The sequence below is a fragment of the Rhinopithecus roxellana genome, chromosome 12 (assembly GCF_007565055.1).
Source record: "Rhinopithecus roxellana isolate Shanxi Qingling chromosome 12, ASM756505v1, whole genome shotgun sequence".
NCBI classification, from domain to species: domain Eukaryota; kingdom Metazoa; phylum Chordata; class Mammalia; order Primates; family Cercopithecidae; genus Rhinopithecus; species Rhinopithecus roxellana.
In genome coordinates, this window is record NC_044560.1 from 58,202,584 (window position 1) to 58,224,135 (window position 21,552).

Genomic DNA, 21,552 nt, shown 5'->3' on the forward strand with positions numbered 1-21,552 from the left:
CAATGGTTGAACTAATTTACACTCCCACCAAGAGTGTAAAAGCATTCCTATTTCTCCGCGTCCTCTCCAGCATCTGTTGTTTCATGACTTTTTAATGATCGCCATTCTGACTGGTGTGAGATGGTATCTCATTGTGGTTTTGATTTGTACTTCTCTAATGACCAGTAATGATGAGCTTTTTTTCATACGTTTGTTGGCTTCGGCCAAAACAGAGATATAGACCAATGGAACAGAACAGAGGCCTCAGAAATAATGCCACACATCTGCAACCATCTGATCTTTGACAAACCTGACAAAAAACAAGCAACGGGGAAAGGATTCCCTATTTAACAAATGGTGTTGGGAAAACTGGCTACCGATATGCAGAAAACTGAAACTGGACCCCTTCCTTACTTACACCTTATACAAAAATTAACTCAACATGGATTAAAGACTTAAACATAAGTCCTAAAACCATAAACACCCTAGAAGAAAACTAGGCGATACTATTCAGGACGTAGACATGGGCAAAGACTTCATGACTAAAACACCAAAAGCAATGGCAACAAAAGCCAAAATAGACAAATAAGATCTAATTAAACTAAGGAGCTTCTGCACAGAAAAGGAAACTATAATCAGAGTGAACAGGCAACCTACAGAATGGGAGAAAGATTTTGCAATTTATCCATTGATGAAGTGCTAATATCCAGAATCTACAAAGAACTTAAACGAATTTGCAAGAATAAAAAAAACAAATAGCCTCATCAAAAAGTGGGTGAAGGATATGAACAGACACTTCTCAGAGGAAGACATTTATGTGGCCAACTATCCCCTTTAACAAAACAAATAAGCAAACAAAAAAAAATTATTTTGGCTTTCCATCACCTAGCAAACTCAGTATAGATGTATTAGCTTGATATCTAAGGCAATTCAGCATGAAGTTATCATTTGTGTTTCTAGCTTTTACTCCTTCTTTGTGCTCCAGTAGGATAAATTACTGTATGCCTATGAGTAATTCTATGTATTCTCGTCTCTGTGCTGTTTCCTCTATCTGGAAAGCTCTGTTCACACGTGTCTATCAATTAAAACACATGCATTTTATCAAGCTCAATTTCAAAGACATCTTTGCTTTCTCCCATGTCAATCAGAGGCAGTTGTTCCCACTTTTTTTCCATGGCAGCACGTGTAGAGGAATGTTCTGCTGCTTGGCATAATTTTTTCCCCCTCTTGTTAGTTTTTTGAATCTTACTTTTGCACATCCTATAGCACAGGCAGAATTTCCTACTCATAGAGGGTGCTAGATACAGAAACAGAAGAATGAGTGATAATGATACTGTGTCTACAAGAATATGAACATCCATTCATTCATTTGTTTATTCATTCATTTGTTTCACTCAAATGTTCTTTGAATGCCTGTAGTATGTAAGGTACCATATTAAGAGCCTGGGATTCAGAGATCAAGAAGACACAGTACATTCCAGTTCTCTAAGAACTCACAAATCTATGTAGGAAAATCACATAAATAATTACACAGTGAAAAAGTACAATAGAAATGTCTTTAAAGTATGGCAGTGATGGGACTTTACCTCTGTTAGAGTGGATAGGTTGGGGGTCAAAGCATGGTGGTAAGGAGGGGATTGAGCAACTAGAAAAGGTTTCCTGTAGTTGGAAATGTCTGATTTGGGTTTTGCAAACTGAATAGGAGTTTACAAGGAATATAGTGAGATAAGGAAGGGTGGAGATGCAATGGAAGAGTTCAAGAAAGCAGCTCTGCTTTCTCTCAGCAGCCCAGCACACTAGGACAATTTGGTCACCAAATAAGTATTTTCCATTTCCAGGTAAAATATGCTGAATGACAGAATCATTCAACCCCTATGAAAGAAAAAGAGAGGAATAAAGGAACCTCCTTCTGTGACTGCCTTTGGTTGAAAGTCATTCATTCTTCTTTTTGTTTTTTGTTTTTAACGTTTTGTAGAGAAAGTCTGTGATTGCTGTGAGCTTCATAGCAGCGTTCCTTTTCCTGCTGGTCGTGCGTCTTGTAAATGAAGTGAATTTCCCTTTGCTACTAAACTGCTTTGGACAACCTGGTACAAAGTGGATACCATTCTCCTACACATACAGGCGGCCCCTTCGAACTCACTATGGATACATAAATGTGAAGACACAAGAGGTAAGATCTCAGAGCAGTTGTAGAGTATCCATGGTAACGGCTTTTCTTTAGGAACTAGAGGGCTTCCAACTCACTGAACTTACTCTCTCTGCCCCGGAGAGCTTGCTTGGGTCCCTTACAACATCTTCTGTTTTATTATTCTTAGACATTTACTGACAAATGTCTAAATCTGCCACCCCGCCTACATTAAATCTTCTGATTCACTGGTTTCATATGGAGGCAAGGAAGCAATTAACTTGTTTTCCTGGTGGTTTGTGGCATAACGTACATATCTCTCCATTTAGAAACTCTGATCAGCAGTTACCAGCTGGAGAACTGGCTGGCTTGATTTCCTGTAGGTCAACCGGTTGGGGAGAGCTCTTTATAGAACTTCAAAAATGCATTTATACTCCTTAAAACTCTGAAATCCTTAGACCTGGAACTAGAAAAGGCCAAGCTGATTTTAAAATTTGCAGTGGCTGCAGAGATAATGGGATTTAAAGAGTTTTTAAATTTAAAGGGGTTAAAATCGTGTAAATTCTATAATCACTGAAACTTTAAATCTTTGTAGCCAATTGGTAGTACAGGAGAGGATGGAGGTATATTGACAACTAGAAAGTGCACACTATGCTAGCACTTTTGCAAGCGAACATTTGTTTCATAAAGTAAAATAAAAATTGAACCTCACAAAATATGTGACATGTATAGAAGTGCTTAATAAAATTGTTTTCACTATTCATTTCTATGGAGTTGGATGAATGTGAGTTTAATATTCAAAGACACAAAGTCCAAGCCTGTTTGAAATTGTTGGTAACAAAGATACAAGCTACCAGTGTGTCTACATCACCAGAGAGAGTCTTGGATCAGATCCCATCAAAAGGTCACTTTGTAAAGATAGTAGAGTGTAGAGTCATGCACGGAATGCTACTCCTGTCCTGAGAGTTATTCTTAGCATTCTGGGAGGATGCTAAGCTTGGTCTACCCCCTTTTGTAGGCAATCTCATATCTGAGTCATTGCTTCTGGTTAATTTGATTCTTCGAAAATTGTTTCTGTATCTGCAGGATTTACAGACTTTTATTAGAATTTTATATTTGAAAAAAGCACCATTAATAACATATACGTTCTTAGGATCTTTGATGTTTATCCTTTAATTGGTTTTAAATTAATTTTTTAAAGTGTCTATTGCTTGAATTTTTGAGTGTCCTAATAAATTGATTACCTATATAAAAATGTATCTCTTTGAGGAGAGTTTGTCTCACTCTTGTCTTTTGTTACTTTTATTTCTGGCTGTCATTTAATGTTCTATAACCTACTGTATGGTGTTAATCAATTCACAAGTGCCTGTCACAGGCTGAAAATGAAACATGTGACTAAAATGTCTCATGAAGTATTCTCATATGGGAAATCCCGTCAAATATCAAAGACTCTTTCATTTGTTTAAATATTAATGAATTTGATTTTGGAGTGTGAAAGGAAAAACTGACCTATAGATGCAGTTATTTAATTAGTTCTATTAACTGGACTATCTTTGAAATTATTTTGATGTAGTTTTTAATGCAGTGATTTTAAAAAGAATATTGAATATTATTTTGCTCTTGCAAAGGTTATTTCTTAGGAGAAAACATAGTTACTGGAAAGAATTTGGGCTTTGGAAGGATACAGGCCTGGTTTGAGAGTTAGTTCTAACATTTAACGAACTTAAGCAGTATATTTGCTTTTGAGTAACTTCCTTAACCTCAGAGCCTCAATTTCCTTATTTGCAAAATAAGGATAACAACATCAGCCTAGCAAAATTATTTTGAGGATAAAATAGGTCAAAGTATATGAGGTTCTCAGTTTCAAATTGCTATTCAATGAATGAATTTCTTTTGCTTTCTCTGTATGTTCCAGTATGGCATGAAGTGTTCAGTATGAATAACATCAAATTATCAAAGTCCAGAGTACCAGAATTTATATGTACATTTTAAAGATCCTGGACTTGGGGGAATAAACGCATGTAGGGGTTCTCAATCTCATTAATAATCATGGTTTTACAAATTAAAAAACCACAGTGAGAAAGAAATTTAAAAATCACAAGGAGATACTAATACATACAAAATGCCAGATTGGCAAAATTTAAGGAGTCTGACAATACCAAGTGTTGGTGAGGATGTGGAACAACAGATACTATTGTATATGTGTAGTGGGAGTAAAAATTGTAATACCCACTTTGGAAAAAAACATCTCCACTGTTGTATTGAACAAAGTTGAAGATTTACATACTGCATGCCCAAGCATTTCTAGCTGTGGATATCCACACTAGAGGTGCTCATGAATCTGTGCACTGGAAGGCATGGACAGAACATGTAGCAGCATTTTTCCTAGTAGCCAGAACCTAGAATATACTTAAATATTGATAAGTAGGAGAATGAGTTAAAGTCGTGCCGTATACACTGGAATACCATACAGCAATGACGATGAAGAAACTGCAAATATATGTGACCACATGGAAGATAAAGCAAAGTACACAATGTGATTCCATTTATGGGTCACAAGAAGAGACGAAACTAAATTATGTTGCTTAGGGACATACACAGCGGTAAACTAAAAAAAGGAAAAAAAAAAGCAAGGGAATTAGTATCATGAAAGGGGGTCTAGCGGTTACCTCTGAGAGGAGTGGGCAGTTTGTGATCAGAATGGGTTTCTGGGGATTTAGCAATATACTATTTCTTGATCCTGTCGGAGGTTACACAGATGTTTACAGTCCATTTATTAAGTATAAATTTATACTTTTTGGACTTGTATGTCTATTTTATTAAAAGATTAAAAATATATTCTGATCCCAGGAAAGATGTTTATTTACCATTTACCATGGGTAAGAAATCATACAAGGCAATTCACCTAATTCAGCAGCAGGAAATAACTAAAAAGAAGCGATGGGATATTAAGCTATCTAAAGCAAACTAGGAATATTTGAAATAAGCAATTAGATTTTATATAAAGACTAACAGACACATAGGCAACTTATTTCTCTAGTTCTGATATTGCAACATGAATGTAGGTGCTGGGGCAGAAAATTTTGCATAAAAGTTGAAAACATTAGAACACTCAAAGAGAATGACAGATTTTCTCCTAAATTCAAGTAGTTCTAGGTTAAATCGGGAAGAAATAAAAATTTTGTGACTTTTTATCACCCTTCTCATTGATTTCATCCTTTGTTCTGACAGTCCCACCCCTACCACCATGTCTGTGCCATGCTCTTACTCCCAAATGATTGTGCATTTGTTCTCACCATAATGTCCTCAGGTGCAATCTGTTGCAGAAATGTTCCATTAAATAAGAGACACAGTTTGATAAAGCTTTCAAGAGCCAAAGTAATATAGCTGAAAAGATAGGTGGTGAGTTCAATGTTCTAGGGCAAATAGCTTAAATAGTGACCACAAAATCATGCTTCAGAGATTATCACACACTGTGTCCCTATTCATTCTATTCTAATCCTGAGAAGGTCAATAGGTTTAGCTGAACCGAGTCAGGTGATCACCAAGCTGATCTACTTATTTCAAGACCTTGGGCCTTAAAGTTTTCTCAGAAGTTTCTTTCCCCTTAAATGCATATGCCTTCTGGAAATTACTAAACTTCTTAGTATTTTTTTTTAAATATGCAGGCATGCCAGCAGTGATTTCCAGACCTAGAGCATCTGCAAACACTATGGCTGTTGATGATGGTTTTATTGCCTAATGTTCCAGCTTGGCCAGAATTTGCTGTAACTAGACATAGATTTTATGAGCTAAAATGATTACAAGAAAGAACGTCTCTTCACTACTGTCTAAAGAAAAGTGGAGTGGGAGGCAGCAGAATTAGGTCAAACATCTAGTGGACACTGTGGAGTGTAGGGTTGCTTAGGAGCAAAATCTGATTCTTCAGTTATCTTTTAAAAATAGATGACTCTGGTCCCTTTGGATTGGCACAACTGAAGATATAGGTGGTTTGTGACGCTATGACAGCCTGTCCTGAAGGTCCCACATATATAGTAAATTATACCCAGTTTAAGCTCTGCTTCATTTTATCAATTAATCTGTTTCTTTTTTTAATAATCTGTTCCCAGGAGAGATGCAAAAATTAAAAGTAAAAGGAACACAGGAGAGATGTGGTTTTGCTTATATGTCAAGTTGTTTAGTTTTTTCCCTGATATAGACCCATAAAAAGGAAGAAGTGAAAACTGTGATGACTATTATAAAGGAGTTAAATAGAAAGATCAAAATATTCCTCCCACTGTAATAATGATGATCTAAATATAACAGAGTTGGTGATTGGCTTTAACTCTTTACCCAGTCTCCCCTTCACTTTCTCAACCAGTGCAAACTAAGGTTCTTTTCTGTGGGGGAGGGGAAGTCTTGAGAAGCAGGAAAGAAAACTGAGTGCCAACTAACTGGGTGAGTGCTGAAATTCTGAAAGTCTTCGCTGGTCACAGAGCCCCAAATTCCTCATCAACACATGTTTAAGCTGATAGCAACCACGATGTCAAACCAAAGCTTGGATCAGAGTGATTTAGATTTTGCAACAGACCCTGCCCTCACCTCCCTGCTGTATCATTACTGTGTCTATAATGCAATCCTCCATTTTAAAAATGGCAGTATGAAGATTCCACCTATAGCATTATGGCAGAATTACTGTATTATCAACTGACTTTGGATATGGTAAAAAGCATATGTCACCCATGTGTTTTTCCAGAAAAAATTAGAAACATATTCATGCTTGACAATATCCTAAAACCCTATTTTCTCCTTGACACAAATACTATTTATTTTAAATTATTAATTGTAGCAGACAAAGTATAAAGGACTAAGGTAGTCCAGGGCTTGGTTCAAGGTAATCTTGCTTTCTCTTGTTGAGATCATGGCAGATTTTTGGGAAAAAGGAGAAAATGAACTTCAGGCTAGGTTCTGTTTGTAGTTGCCTATCATGGACTCAGTCATTGTGTTGTCTTTTTTATTGTGTGACCTGGTATGAAGACGTTGCTCAGAGCAAGCAACCTGCAGTTTATTTGCGGTTACTGCTAGATGAAAGGATCCAGCTCGGGTGATCAATAGGATGCCAAGGCCAGATCTTTCTGGTAATCAGTGAGGGTGACAGATGTCTTCCTCAGATCTGATAGGATCTTCCCCTTAAGATGCTGGGGCTACAGAGGATTTCTGGTATTTGGGGAAGAGTGCCCTTTCCCTGAGTGCCTGAAATGTGCCAAGTGGAAAGGTACAAGATTTCCAGAACACAGGAAGCAAGTGCAGGGCTGCATACTGACTTACTCGACAATTTAATGAGGCTGAAGTATGCCTCTTTAAAAAATGAGAACGTTTTAAAACCTCGAGTAGACTAAATAGGAATATTTAGGATCAGTTGCTGTGACAGACAGGCCGCACTAGCCTAATTAAAGATGTGCATAACATATTGATGTTGCAATAGAATTTCCCAAATTATGGTTATAGTAACAATTAAGGAAGAGAGCTGACTTTCTTGGCAATAAAAGCACACACTCCACACATTTAAGTAAAGGTACACATGTAACTAAAGCTGACATGAATAGGTTTTCTATATTTGGTAATAGAGGCTTTGGGTTTTACATAAGTATATTGAGAGCAATTATATGCAAATGTATGTTCCAAAAGTTTTAAACTGATCAGTTTAATTGTTAATTAAAATCCGAACATTCCCATTTATGTAATTGTAAAGCAAAATAAAATTTGACTATTAAATTGTTATAGAAAAGGAAACAGCTAAATTAACATATAATAAATCAAAACGTTGTGACTTTTTACCACCCTCCTCATTGATTTCATCCTTTGTTCTGACAGCCCCACCCCTACCACCATATCTGTGCCATGCTCTTACTCCCAAATGAATTTGACATGTCCATATTGGATTTGTCATTTTAAGGATAACTTATCATTTTTCCCAAGTATGAAAGGATGTATTTTTTGAGTGGAGAAGAGATGACTATGTTTCTCAGCCTGGTGGTGAAATAGCAACTCTTAATCAATGACCATGTCTCAAGACAATCTATGATTGAGTGCCAAATGAGAAGGACAGATGCCACTGTGCGTTGGAATAATTTCAGGAAGCTTTTGTGGGAGAGGTGAGACATGTGCTTTGGAGAAGGATTTGGATGTGACAGAGGAAGAAGAGAAAGTAGAGTTGGGTGAAAAAGCAAAGGTTCAGAATATGTATTGTGCATTTTCCTTCAGCCCCTACAACTTCCAGTAGGCCGAGGACACTACATGGAAAGCTACAGTAAAACCCTAATGTCTATGCTGGTAATCATCATTGCCTTACACTTGGTGGATCCATTTCGTACCTTTCTCTGGATTCAATACCTTTAGTCCTAATCATATGGCTCTTCTTTTTGTTTGGCTGGTTACCTAGCCTTGGAGTGCTCTTACCTTGGTCCTACTGCCCTGCATACTATGTAGGGGGTCACTTCTAACAATGCTTCTCTCTGTGTACCCCTGACATGGACACAACTCACCATTTCCAAGAGGCCCCTGAAGTAGTGCCCAGGCCTCTGCGATCCTCTGACTTCCAGAGAAGGAAATCAGGCACATGTACAGGGAATACATAGGTCAATCTGGCTGGAACTAACTTAGTCTTGAGTACAGAAGAAGATAGAAAAGGCATTCACTGGGTAATTATCTAGGAATGTGAGTGGGATTATGGAAAGACCACACTCCTATGTAGACATAGGAGTAATACATACTCCTCTTGTACACATGTAACTAATGTACACATGTAACTAAATGAAAGGATGTATTTTTTGAGTGGAGAAGAGATGACTATGTTTCTCAGCCTGGTGGTGAAATAGCAACTCTTAATCAATGACCATGTCTCAAGACAATCTATGATTGAGTGCCAAATGAGAAGGACAGATGCCACTGTGCGTTGGAATAATTTCAGGAAGCTTTTGTGGGAGAGGTGAGACATGTGCTTTGGAGAAGGATGCATGCAATATATATCCATTCATAGTTATAAATGGATACATACATGCAATATATATCCAACATACATGCAATATATATCCATTCATAGTTATGAATCAGTATGTACAAATATATGGAAAATACATGTATGCATGCATGCAACATACACATGCACACATGTTCACAGATCAAGTTCCAGCTGCTTAAATACAAACATACATAGAATATATACAACATACTATGTTACACATTAAAATGGTATGTAAAATGGTGTGTAAATGGTATAAAATGGTATACACACACACACACGTACACCATTATATATATATATATATATATAATTAGGTAGGTGTATATTGTGCCTCTTGTGGTTGTCTGCTCTCCACTTTCCCTTTATTAGAGAAGGTGGCCCTTTCTTTTGACCACAAGAGTGAGCGGAAAAGTCAGGCTAGTGATTGGTCAATCAAGTGATTGGTTGAGAGGTGGGCACATGGCCCAAGGTAAGCCATTCTGAAGCCTTCTCAAATTTTACTGTTTTTCTGGGGAACATTGGCAGGAAAGGCCCCCTTTTCTCTGGTGGTAAAGCTGTTGGGATGTGATTCTCTGGATGTCAGTAGCTGTGTTCCCAGGAGAGAATGAGACAAAGACACTGAGAGAAGCGGAAACAAGTTGCAAGGCTAATGTGAAGACCCAGACAACACTTCAGGTTCCAAGCTCAATTCTTGAAGGCAATCTCCCCTCCCATCCCCCGTGGTTTGAGTGTATAAGCCAATATATTTGTCTGCTTTTTACTTTTATTGGTTTGAACTGTTTTTGTCACTTGCAACCAAAAAAGTCCTAGCTGATATATTCTAGTTATTTTACAGCCACCACCACCAAATGTTCAGTAACTCATCTTTAAACAAAGTGCCACCTGAAGGAGGAGGGAAGTGGTCTTTCCAAATCTGCAGTCTCAAACCTGCTGGGGGGCCAAACACAAGTCACATCCATTAGTCAGTTCAGGTGTCTGCAAGGGATGAACGCTGTCTGTCTTTCTGCTTAGGAACATATTGCTTAGTAAACTAGCTTATCCTTTTGTGGTAGAAAAATGAAGGTCAATTTCCCAAGGTTATAATGCCAGAAAATGGCTGGACAAGACTGATTGCTACCTGAATTGCTAGTCGTACTCAACTGATAAATCATGTAGTTTTATTATAATTGTTAGATGAAACTTTCTCTATTGCTGTGAGGCATCAGTAGTCAAACTAGATTGATTTTCACTTTACAAATCACATTTTTGATTGATGAAAAATCCATTATTATCATAGGTTTTAATGTAGTATGGTTCCCCAGGAAGATATACCGCAATTTTATTTATTACAGAACCTTAGGTAGAAAAGTCCCCATTTGCCAACTATCTTGTTAACGCACTTGAAAGGGGCCTATTAGAAATTCAAATATCAAATTACCTCACTTGTGACAAGCAAAGGAAAACAAAACAGTGTATCTATCACAAATACCTTGACTTGAGGGTTGAAAAAGATAATAGAACTCATGTCCTGATGGAGAGAGTTTTTCTATAGCTCTTCTCAAGCTGATGGCCTGGCAGAGTGACTAGCGCAAAAAGCTTTCATCAAATGGCAGTTAATATTAACTGTAAATATTAGTCAATCACCAAATATTTTAACAAGTGCTTATTCTGTTCCAGGCATTGTGCTAAGGATCAGCAATGAACTGTAATTTAAAAAAATGTTACAATTGAGGTTCACCAAAGAAGAGAACAACATGGACCCAAGTTAGGAGTATCCTGGAACAATACCACCTAGAAGGTGTTTGCATTGCAGCCTGTAATGATGATGGCTGAGTAACCATCTTACACAAGAAATTCATTTCACTGTTCTTAAGAATAGTGAACATTCAAGTAATTTCAATTAAACAGTTATATTCAATGTCTAAAAGGTAATTTGTTACTAAGTAGATGGCATCAAATTGTGAGTTCTTATTTTTCAGAGTAGCCTTACAAAGGCTTATTCACAAAAGAAAGACAGCCATTCAAAAATTACTATATGCTTTTATATCAAATGTTATCCACCACACCCCCACTGCCCCAAGTTTGGGAAATGGTATGTCTGGTTAACTGAGTCATCTAATAGGCATTTGCCTAATGGAGATTTGCCAAGTATTTAATAGATTATTTATTTGTTTATTTATTGAGATGGAGTCTCGCTCTGTCACTTAGGCTGGAGTTCAGTGGTGTGATCTCGGCTCACTGCAACCTCTGCCTCCTGGGCTCAAGCGACTCTCCTGCCTCAGCCTCCAGAGTAGCTGGGATTACAGGCACCTGCCACCACACCCAGCTAATTTTTGTATTTTTAGTAGAGACGGGATTTTACCATGTTGGTTAGGCTGGTCTCAAACTCCTGACCTCAGGTGATCTGCCTGCCTTGGTCTCCCAAAGCGCTGGGACTACAGGCATTAGCCACCATGCCCAACCTAGATTACTGATTTAAAAGGAAAATGAAACCAAGAGTTTTGGTCTGACAATACATGGACTAAGATAACATGACAGCCCTCCTGTTGTAACACCATGACATGCTAGATAAAACTGGATGCATTATTTAATGCCCAGCTGGCCTTGACAGAATGGAGGAAAATCTTCACTTATCAGAAGCTGAGAAGGAATGGAAAGAGAGGTAAGCCTGAAAGCTGCAGGTGTGGCTTCCGTGGGGTTCATTAGTATCAGTAACTGAGGGGATTGGGTATTATTGGCCCTACAGGTCGGAAAGTGAGGCCTGGGCCCAGAAAAGGCAAAAAGTGAGACCTACTCTCACACATACCCACCCACAGCTGGGCCTTTAGAAGCTCTACTCTAGCGAAAGGATACACTAGGAAACACAAACACACACACACACACATAAAAAATCAAACAGAAGAAAAAAAAAAAAAAAAAAGCTTATTTATATATTTGGTCTTCGGGTAACAAAAAAATTATCCCTGGAAATTCATTTGGTCTTTGGGTAACAAGAAAATTATCCGTGGAAATTCATGATGCTAGACTTGTACCCTAGTGGTCTTACAGTTTGAATTTTACTTCTAACATTTTCTAGGAACCCTGAAAACTGACAAATCTATCAAAGATTGATCTCCATTTAATGACCAGTCAGGGCTGGGGCATTAAAAACTCCTCTAGAAAGTATTCACACAACCTAGACACAAGATACTCTTAAAATGCACCATTAAGAATTATAGAATGGGCAAGGAAACAGCCTATTTATTGTAATTAGTCATGCTTTGCTACAAAAATATTACTGTTTAATTACAGTGTGTTTAGCTATACCCTGCTGTGGTGTTTCATAATATGTGTATGAATTTGCATACATTTGTGTATTTGCTCTGTTGTCTTCTTCAAATATGAACATTTACAAATCCCAAAGTATACCTGATTCAAATGATTTTGGATAAGCAATTGTGGGCCTGTGTCAAACATAGACTATAAAAACAATTAAGAATGAATATGATATGTGGGAAGCAAAGTTCTAGCAAAAATAAAATATCTCTGAAAAATAATTGAATATAATGACTAGAAATAAATAAAATTGTAATACCTCAGTGGTTAGGTTAAATGACAGTCACTGTGTTAAGTATTTTATGTGCCATTTTCTCTTTTAGCTTTTATGAAGTACATACTATTTTACTGATTTAACTAATTTTTCAAGACCCCAAAGTATTGATTCAATGCTAGTGTCTTTTATTGTCCTGTGTGGCAAAACAAGGACCTAAGATTTTCCTAGTCAACAAATTCCTTTAAATGGTTTCACAGAGTGTCTGCCAATTCATGAAGTCAGTAAGTTCATGGGATCCCATTTGTTGAATTTACTACATGCAACACATTGTGCTAGGCACTGAAATTATGAAAAAGAAAACACTTTTCGCCTAGGAATAAATAATTTTTTTGTAATATTAACTGCTAATAAGGAAGGTAGAATAACATGTAAAATGTTATTTTAACTTTTTAAATGTAGTCATAGAAAGTTTGGAGATAATACTTCAAAATTTTAACATGATGGTCTATATCTGGGTTGTAAATTTTAGAATTTTTTAAAAAACATGTTTTTCAAATTTTCTACAATGAGTGTATACTAGAATTTTTTTTTTTTTTTTTTTTTTTTTTTTTTTTTTTTTTGAGATGGAGTCTCATTCTGTAGCCCAAGCTGGAGTGCAGTGGCATGATCTTGGCTGACTGTGACCTCCACCTCCCGGGCTCAAGTAATTCTTGTGCCTCAGCCTCCCGAGTAGTTGGGACAAAGGTGTGCACCACCATACCCGGCTTATTTTTTGTGTTTTAGTAAAGACGGTTTCACCATGTTGCCCAAGGTGGTCTCGAACTCCTGAACCTGATCCGCCCGCCTCGGCCTCCCAAAGTGCTGGAATTACAGGCATGAGCCACCATGCTCGGCTGAAGAAGTATTTTTTAAGCAATGTATATCTGTGAAACACTCTAGAACTTTCACTATCGTTTAAAAAATAGGACTTAAAATGTCTAGATAAATATATTGTTTGGTATACTTTAAAAAGTGAATATTCTCCCATTACTTAAATGTGGGTTTCTCCTAGTGACTCCCTTAATAGGACTACAATATGGGAAGGAGAATAAATAGTAACTATGGTGGAAAGGCTGGCAAACACTATCTCAGCTAAGTGATCAAGGTTAACATCAATAGTGACAAATGGTGTTGGTAGGATGTGCCCTTGGTATGATGTGATGAAACCGACACTTTACCACTGAGGTTGTCTTCCCCAAATCCTGTAAGCCTGTTTAATCATGAGATGAATATCAGACAAATAAATATTGAGGGCCATTCTACAGAACACCTGAAGACAACTCCTCTAAACTGTGAAGGTTATCAAAAACGAGGAAAGTTTGAGAAACCCCCACAGCCAAGAGTGTCCTAAGGAAATAGGACAACTAAATGCAATGTGGAATCCTGGATGGGCTCCTGAACAGAAAAAAGACATTAGATCAAAACTAAGTATGAATAAAGTATGGACTTGAGTTAATAATAATTAATTGTAACAAATGTATTATACTATACGAGATGTTGATAATGGAGAAACTGGGTGTGGGCTATATGGTAACTATACTCAATTTTTAAATAAATCTGAAATTATTCCAAAATATAAGGTTTTAAAAAGGTATTTAGGTTTGTGACCTGTGCATCTGGAAGGTTGGAATTGTCATTGACTGAGATGGAGAAGACTATAGGAGAAGGTGAATTTTAAAAATTTTGAAATATAGTAGTCTGGCTCCGTAGGGCAGGGATGTATAAGATACATGCATTGTGAATACATCACTGTTTTAATATTCTGTATTTAATACAATAAATATTTTGTCAGGGAAAATAGTGAGTATTCTAGAAATAATTCCTGTACTCTTTAAGAAGTACAAGTTCTTCAACGATTCCCCAAGAACAGCTGTGCAAGTCAGTGTAGCTTTCTAATGTCTTTCATCTATACTTGCACACTATAACAGTTTTTTCTATTGCAATGCAACCCAAGTTTTTTGCAAGGTAAATTATTTGTGATATTCTTAGGAAGAAAAGGTAGAAAGTAGACAACTTTTTGGTGGCTTGGGTGGTGTTGTATTTTGCCAATAACTATTTCTTTCCAATAGTGTTTAATGATATTTATTGGATTGAAGAAACTTAGCTATCTTTCAGGTATCTTTCCCAGGGCCCACAGGACATGTTGGAAATATTGTTCTGTGAGCTCTGACAATCTAGTGATTGTCACAAATAATGATTATTACAATTATTGTTACTATTATTGTTATATTATTGCTACCATTGGTATACATCCACACACACACACACACACACACACACATATATATATATATATATTATATATATATATATATATTTGTTCTTTTTGTGCTCTTTATTTTGTTTCATTGATCAACAGTATTTGGTAAATGCTATTTTTATATAATTGTTGCTTGCAGTATTAGATCTACTTCTTTTTGCTCATCTTTTTTTCAGAATATCTTTAATAAATTCACCTCTATATGAATTTCAGCATCATTTTATTAAGTAGAGTGGGAAATCTTTGGTGTGTCAGACAACTGTTTGCATAATATTGCTGTATAACAAATCACCCAAACTCAGTGGCTTAAACAATTGTTTATTCTTGCCCATTTTTTTGTGGACCAGTTGCCATCCAAGCTGAGATCAGCTGTGCCTAGTTCCAAAGCTGCAAGTTGGGCCCTGGTCTGTTTCATGTGTCTCTCTTCACCAATGACCATTGGGCCACCTGGGGCATATTCTTCTCATGGTGGAAAAAGCACAAAAGACTAAGTTCAATCTTGAAAGTACATTGTAAGCTTCTGGTGGCCTCACATCTGTTAACATCCCATTGATCAAAGGGAGGCCCAAAATGAAGGGGGAGTAAAGTGCACTTCACCCACCATGAGGTCAAGTCAAGTTACATGGGCAAGTCCAACATCAATGGAGTGGGAAGTATACTCCTCCTATGAGGGTGAGAGTAGAGAGAGGGACTATTTGTCAAAAATAATTTCATTCACCATTCTGGTGGAATATTTATGGGAATTGAATTAAATGTTAACTTGAAAACAGACACTATTATAACAATTGCTTTTTCTACTAAGAAGATCTTATCTACACAAGTAATTGTTAAGTAATTTGCTAAAAAGACCATGAATGTACATTTCAAGTAGACTTCCTGTGATATCTAGTAGGAGCTCAAAAAATGTTTGCTAAACTGTTATTCATGGATATTTTGTGTTTTTCTTATCTTGAGTGCAAGCTCTTAAAATGATATGTGTAACTACTTTGGCATGCAAAAATACTATTAATTTTATGTATTTTTCCTGCATTTGGTTGCTATACTGAACTCTTCTAATTAAGTTCTGGAAGTTTTTTTTTTTTTTTGCGTTGCTTAGGGATGCAATCTCAATGTTTTGTTGTTGTTGTTGTTGTTCTTTTTTTTTTTTTTTTTGAGACGGAGTCTCGCTCTGCTGCCCAGGCTGGAGTGCAATGGCCAGATCTCAGCTCACTGCAAGCCCCGCCTCCTGGGTTTACGCCATTCTTCTGCCTCAGCCTCCCAAGTAGCTGAGACTACAGGTGCCCGCCACGTCGCCCGGCTAGTTTTTTGTAATTTTTTTTTTTTTGGTGGAGACGGGGTTTCACCGTGTTAGCCAGGATGGTCTTGATCTCCTGACCTCGTGATCCGCCCATCTCGGCCTCCCAAAGTTCTGGGATTACAGGCTTGAGCCACCGCGCCCGGCCTTAAAAAAAAAGCTTACAATATTGTTTACTCTTGTTTGATAAGCTCTAGTCAATGCAAACAGTATTGAAAAGAAATGAGAAAAATAATATTCCTATGAGTGAGAACATGCGGTGTTTGGTTTTCTCTTCTTGTGATAGTTTGCTAAGAATGATGGTTTCCAGCTGCATCCATGTCCCTACAAAGGACGCAAACTCATCCTTTTTTATGGCTGCATAGTATTCCATGGTGTATATGTGCCACATTTTCTTAATCCAGTTTGTCACAGATGGACATTTGGGTTGATTCCAAGTCTTTGCTATTGTGAATAGTGCCGCAATAAACATACGTGTGCATGTGTCTTTATAGCAGCATGATTTATAATCCTTTGGATATATACCCAGTAGTGGGATGGCTGGGTCATATGGTACATCTAGTTCTAGATCCTTGAGGAATCGCCATACTGTTTTCCATAATGGCTGAACTAGTTTACAATCCCACCAACAGTGTAAAAGTGTTCCTATTTCTCCACATCCTCTTCAACACCTGTTGTTTCCTGACTTTTTAATGATTGCCATTCTAACTGGTGTGAGATGGTATCTCATTGTGGTTTTGATTTGCATTTCTCTGATGGCGAGTGGTGATGAGCATTTTTTCATGTGTCTGTTGGCTGTATGAATGTCTTCTTTTGAGAAATGTCTGTTCATATCCTTTGCCCTCGTTTTGATGGGGTTGTTTTTTTCTTGTATATTTGTTTGAGTTCTTTGTAGGTTCTGGATATTAGCCCTTTGTCAGATGAGTAGATTGCAAAAATTTTCTCCCATTCTGTAGGTTGCCTGTTCACTCTGATGGTAGTTTCTTTTGCTGTGCAGAAGCTCTTTAGTTTAATTAGATCCCATTTGTCAATTTTGGCTTTTGCTGCCATTGCTTTTGGTGTTTTAGACATGAAGTCCTTGCCCATGCCTATGCCCTGAATGGTACTACCTAGGTTTTCTTCTAGGGTTTTTATGGTATTAGGTCTAACATTTAAGTCTCTAATCCATCTTGAATTAATCTTCGTATAAGGAGTAAGGAAAGGATCCAGTTTCAGCTTTCTACTTATGGCTAGCCAATTTTCCCAGCACCATTTATTAAATAGGGAATCCTTTCCCCATTTCTTGTTTCTTTTCTCTCAGGTTTGTCAAAGATCAGATGGCTGTAGATGTGTGCTTTATTTCCGAGGACTCTGTTCTGTTCCATTGGTCTATATCTCTGTTTTGGTACCAGTACCATGCTGTTTTGGTTACTGTAGCCTTATAGTACAGTTTGAAGTCAGGTAGCGTGACACCTCCAGCTTTGTCCTTTTGACTTAGGATTGTCTTGGCAATGCGGGCTCTTTTTTGGTTCCATATGAACTTTAAAGCAGTTTTTTCCAATTCTGTGAAGAAACTCATTGGTACCTTGATGGGTATGGCATTGAATCTATAAATAACCTTGGGCAGTATGGCCATTTTCACGATATTGATTCTTCCTATCCATGAGCATGGTATGTTGTTCCATTTGTTTGTGTCCTCTTTGATTTCACTGAGCAGTGGTTTGTAGTTCTCCTTGAAGAGGTCCTTTACATCCCTTGTAAGTTGGATTCCTAGGTATTTGATTCTCTTTGAAGCAATTGTGAATGGAAGTTCATTCATGATTTGGCTCTCTGTTTGTCTGTTACTGGTGTATAAGAATGCTTGTGATTTTTGCACATTAATTTTGTATCCTGAGACTTTGCTGAAGTTGCTTATCAGCTTAAGGAGATTTTGGGCTGAGACAATGGGGTTTTCTAAATATACAATCATGTCGTCTGCAAACAGGGACAATTTGACTTCTTCTTTTCCTAACTGAATACCCTTTATTTCTTCCTCTTGCCTGATTGCCCTAGCCAGAACTTCCAACACTATGTTGAATAGGAGTGGTGAGAGAGGGCATCCCTGTCTTGTGCCAGTTTTCAAAGGGAATTTTTCTAGTTTTTGCCCATTCAGTATGATATTAGCTGTGGGTTTGTCAAATACTGGCAAACCGGATTCAGCAGCACATCAAAAAGCTTATCCACCATGATCAAGTTGGCTTCATCCCTGGGATGCAAGGCTGGTTCAACATTCGCAAATCAATAAACGTAATCCAGCATATAAACAGAACCAAAGACAAGAACCACATGATTATCTCAATAGATGCAGAAAAGGCTTTTGACAAAATTCAACAGCTCTTCATGCTAAAAACGCTCAATAAACTCGCTATTGATGGAACGTACTGTAAGATTTTTAAAGACAGGACTTCTAATATTTGCTCACTTAGTATAAAGCTGACCTGACCTAGTTTTCTTTACCATATTAAGGAAGATTTCAAATATTTCTAAAATTATTTTTCTAAAATAATGCCTGTGTGTGTTGAGTTTTTATCAAATGACTTCCTGGCATTTATTGTAATGACTGGATGATTTTTCTCCTAGAACTTCTCAAGGTTGTATTTTCTTATTTTGAACCACCATTGCCAATTAATTTCCTTTTTTTTCATAGTAATCATGGTTCTCTGGAGGAAAAGGACCAACAGGATGTGTATGTATATATGCATATGTGTGCATGTTTGTGTATCTCTGTGTGTAGAGAGAGAGATATTGAGAAAGGGATATTTTAAAGAATCACCTCATGAGACTGTGGGGAGTAGACCAGTAGGCTGGAGACTCAGAAAGATTTGCGGTTTGACTCCAAAGGCTATTTGCTGGCAGAATTCCTTTTTGCTCAGGGACACCAGTCTTTGTTCTACTAAAGCCTTCAACTGATTGGACAAGTCCTCTCCAGTTTATGAAGGATAATCTGATTTACTCAGAGTCTACTGACATAAATGTTAATCTCATCTACAAAATATCTTCACAGAGCATCCCATTTTGAGATGCAGCCTCACTGTCGCCTGGGTGGGAGTGCAGTGGGGCAATCTCAGCTCACTCCAACCTCCACCTCCTGGGTTAAAGCAATTCTCCTGCCTCAGCCACCTGAGTAGCTGGGATTACAGGCACCTGCCACCATGCCTGGCTAACGTCTGTATTTTTAGTAGAAACAGGGTTTCACCATGTTGGCCAGGCTGGTCTCAAACTCCTGACCTCAAGTGATCTGCAGTCCTCGGTCTCTCAAAGTGTTGGGATTACAGGCGTGAACCCCCGTGCCTGGCCCAGAATTATGTTTGACCAAATATTTGGGTACTATTTGGATCCAGTCAAGTTGACACATAAAATAAACCATCACAATGTATAATTCTTTTAATGAATTGTTGAATTTGAATATTTCTCAGAAACATTCTTTGGGTTATACAAAATTATTATCCCATATAAAAGATGAGGCAATTGAGGCTAGGATAGGTAATACAACTCACCCAAAGTCACACATGCTCAAAGTGGCAGGACTGAGATTTGACCCTGGCTCCGAAGCCCCAGGTTTTAGTCATATACTCAAGTACACAGAAAGGGCATCCAATATGCTGACACATTCTTCTTCAGATTGGCCTTACTTCCTTTGCTCAGGATTCACCTGCCTATAACTGTCATGTGTGATTTAATCTTGATTGTTTTTGTTGGATTGGGAAACTTCACGAATGAGAAGTAGAGGAGCTGAGATTTTTACTTTCTGGCGTGAGCTGCTGTTAAGCTGATTATCTTGCTGCAGTCCACATCTGGACCAAGTACAAAAGTGAAGCCTGACTTTTTACTCTATGTTGCTGATAGGAATAACAGCCAAAACACCACCATTTTTGCCATCTTGTTGATGAATTGACCTCATGTTTCTCTACCTACATTTTTCAAAATAGTGCTCTTTTATAAGTTACTCAAGCCTCATTTTAAAAGCAGTGTGGTTGGTAAGTATGTTTCATACCTGCTCATACTGAGCTTTTTTAACCTTGTGCTATTGAAATAATATGAGCTTTTGGACATGATGTGTTCAGTACAGCCTTTCAGAGTGAAAATGTTGATTTTCCCAAATTAAAGAACTAGGGGATATGGTAATATATGCTCTCGATTTTGAATTAGGTGGAAACTGACATTGTCAGAAATCTACTGAGGATAAAAATGAGGTAAAGTTTTAGGTGCTGAGCTATGTGCCAAATAGCCCTTGTGTTTCTTTCTCGAACACCTACTTCAAAGAAGCAGATTTGCCTTTGATATCCCTGGGAGCCACAAGAATACGAACTGACTCCAATTGCCCTCATCATCTCCAGAATTTATTTTTTATTTTTTTAGGGCACGAGTCTGCGGTCAATTTGCTTATTTGCTTCTCCAAACCAGCATGATCATTATAATTCTCCTTTTCATGAAATAACCAACTCTCAGCCTGTTGTTAATCCTACCTAGAGGTTGAGAGTGGAGCCACCTTACATGAGGGCATTCATCTCTTCAGTAAGTGGTATGCTTGTGTCAGAAATTTTTAGGCAGACAAAAACACAGGAATCATCATGGCAACAGAATAATATTCACCACCTGAGCCACCTTGACATTTCTCTGCTAGTAGGAAGCTTTCTTTTTTCTTTTGTGCTTTTAACATAGAAGAATGCCTCCTAAATTTTGCAGGCTACATAATCATGCCCATGAGCCTCCTCGTTTCAATGCGTCTTGCCCCCATAACCATTTTTCTCTGTAAGTGATGTTAACTATGCAGAAAGCCAATTAGGAGATTCCACTTAGAATTCCTTCTCTTAACTGTTTCTCAAAGCTTATGTGGTATAACTGCCAGAAAAAGATGTTTGAAAAATAGTAATATATATTGGCCATTCAATGTCTAACTTTCCTGCCTTAGCTCAAACTGGCAAGCTTCTTTATGCCATCTTTACATGTAGAAAAGTCTACCTATTTCTTAAAATCCCGTCCAAAGGCCATTTCCTCCATGGTGGTTTGCCTGTTTCACCTCCTTAGCAATCACGGCTGTCTCTCATGAGTCCTTTTAACACTTTAATGATAACTAATAATTATAAACACTTGGGTCATTCTTTCGGTTTTTTTATAAAGTTTGTTGACACATCATTTCATTTAATAAATAATCTTGTGGCCTTGATTATATTCTCCATTTTCATTCTCTCTCTTTTTTTGGAATGGAGTCATGCTCTGTCATTCAGGCTGGAGTACAGTGGCGCAATCTCTGCTCACTGCAACCTGCATCTCCCGGGTTGAAGCGATTCTCATGCCTCAGCCTCCCAAGTAGCTGGAATTA

General features: G+C 37.6%; 1 protein-coding gene across 3 annotated transcripts in view; it reads left to right on the forward strand.

The window, feature by feature from the left end:
* ST6GALNAC3 (ST6 N-acetylgalactosaminide alpha-2,6-sialyltransferase 3) overlaps positions 1–21,552 on the forward strand; it is a 575,754-nt gene that overhangs the window by 236,349 nt on the left and 317,853 nt on the right. For all 3 annotated transcript variants that reach the window (XM_030913646.1, XM_030913648.1, XM_030913647.1), the window contains exon 2: positions 1,955–2,149. In XM_030913646.1, coding sequence (XP_030769506.1) covers positions 1,955–2,149 — 195 coding nt within the window. The remainder of the gene's footprint in view (positions 1–1,954; positions 2,150–21,552) is intronic.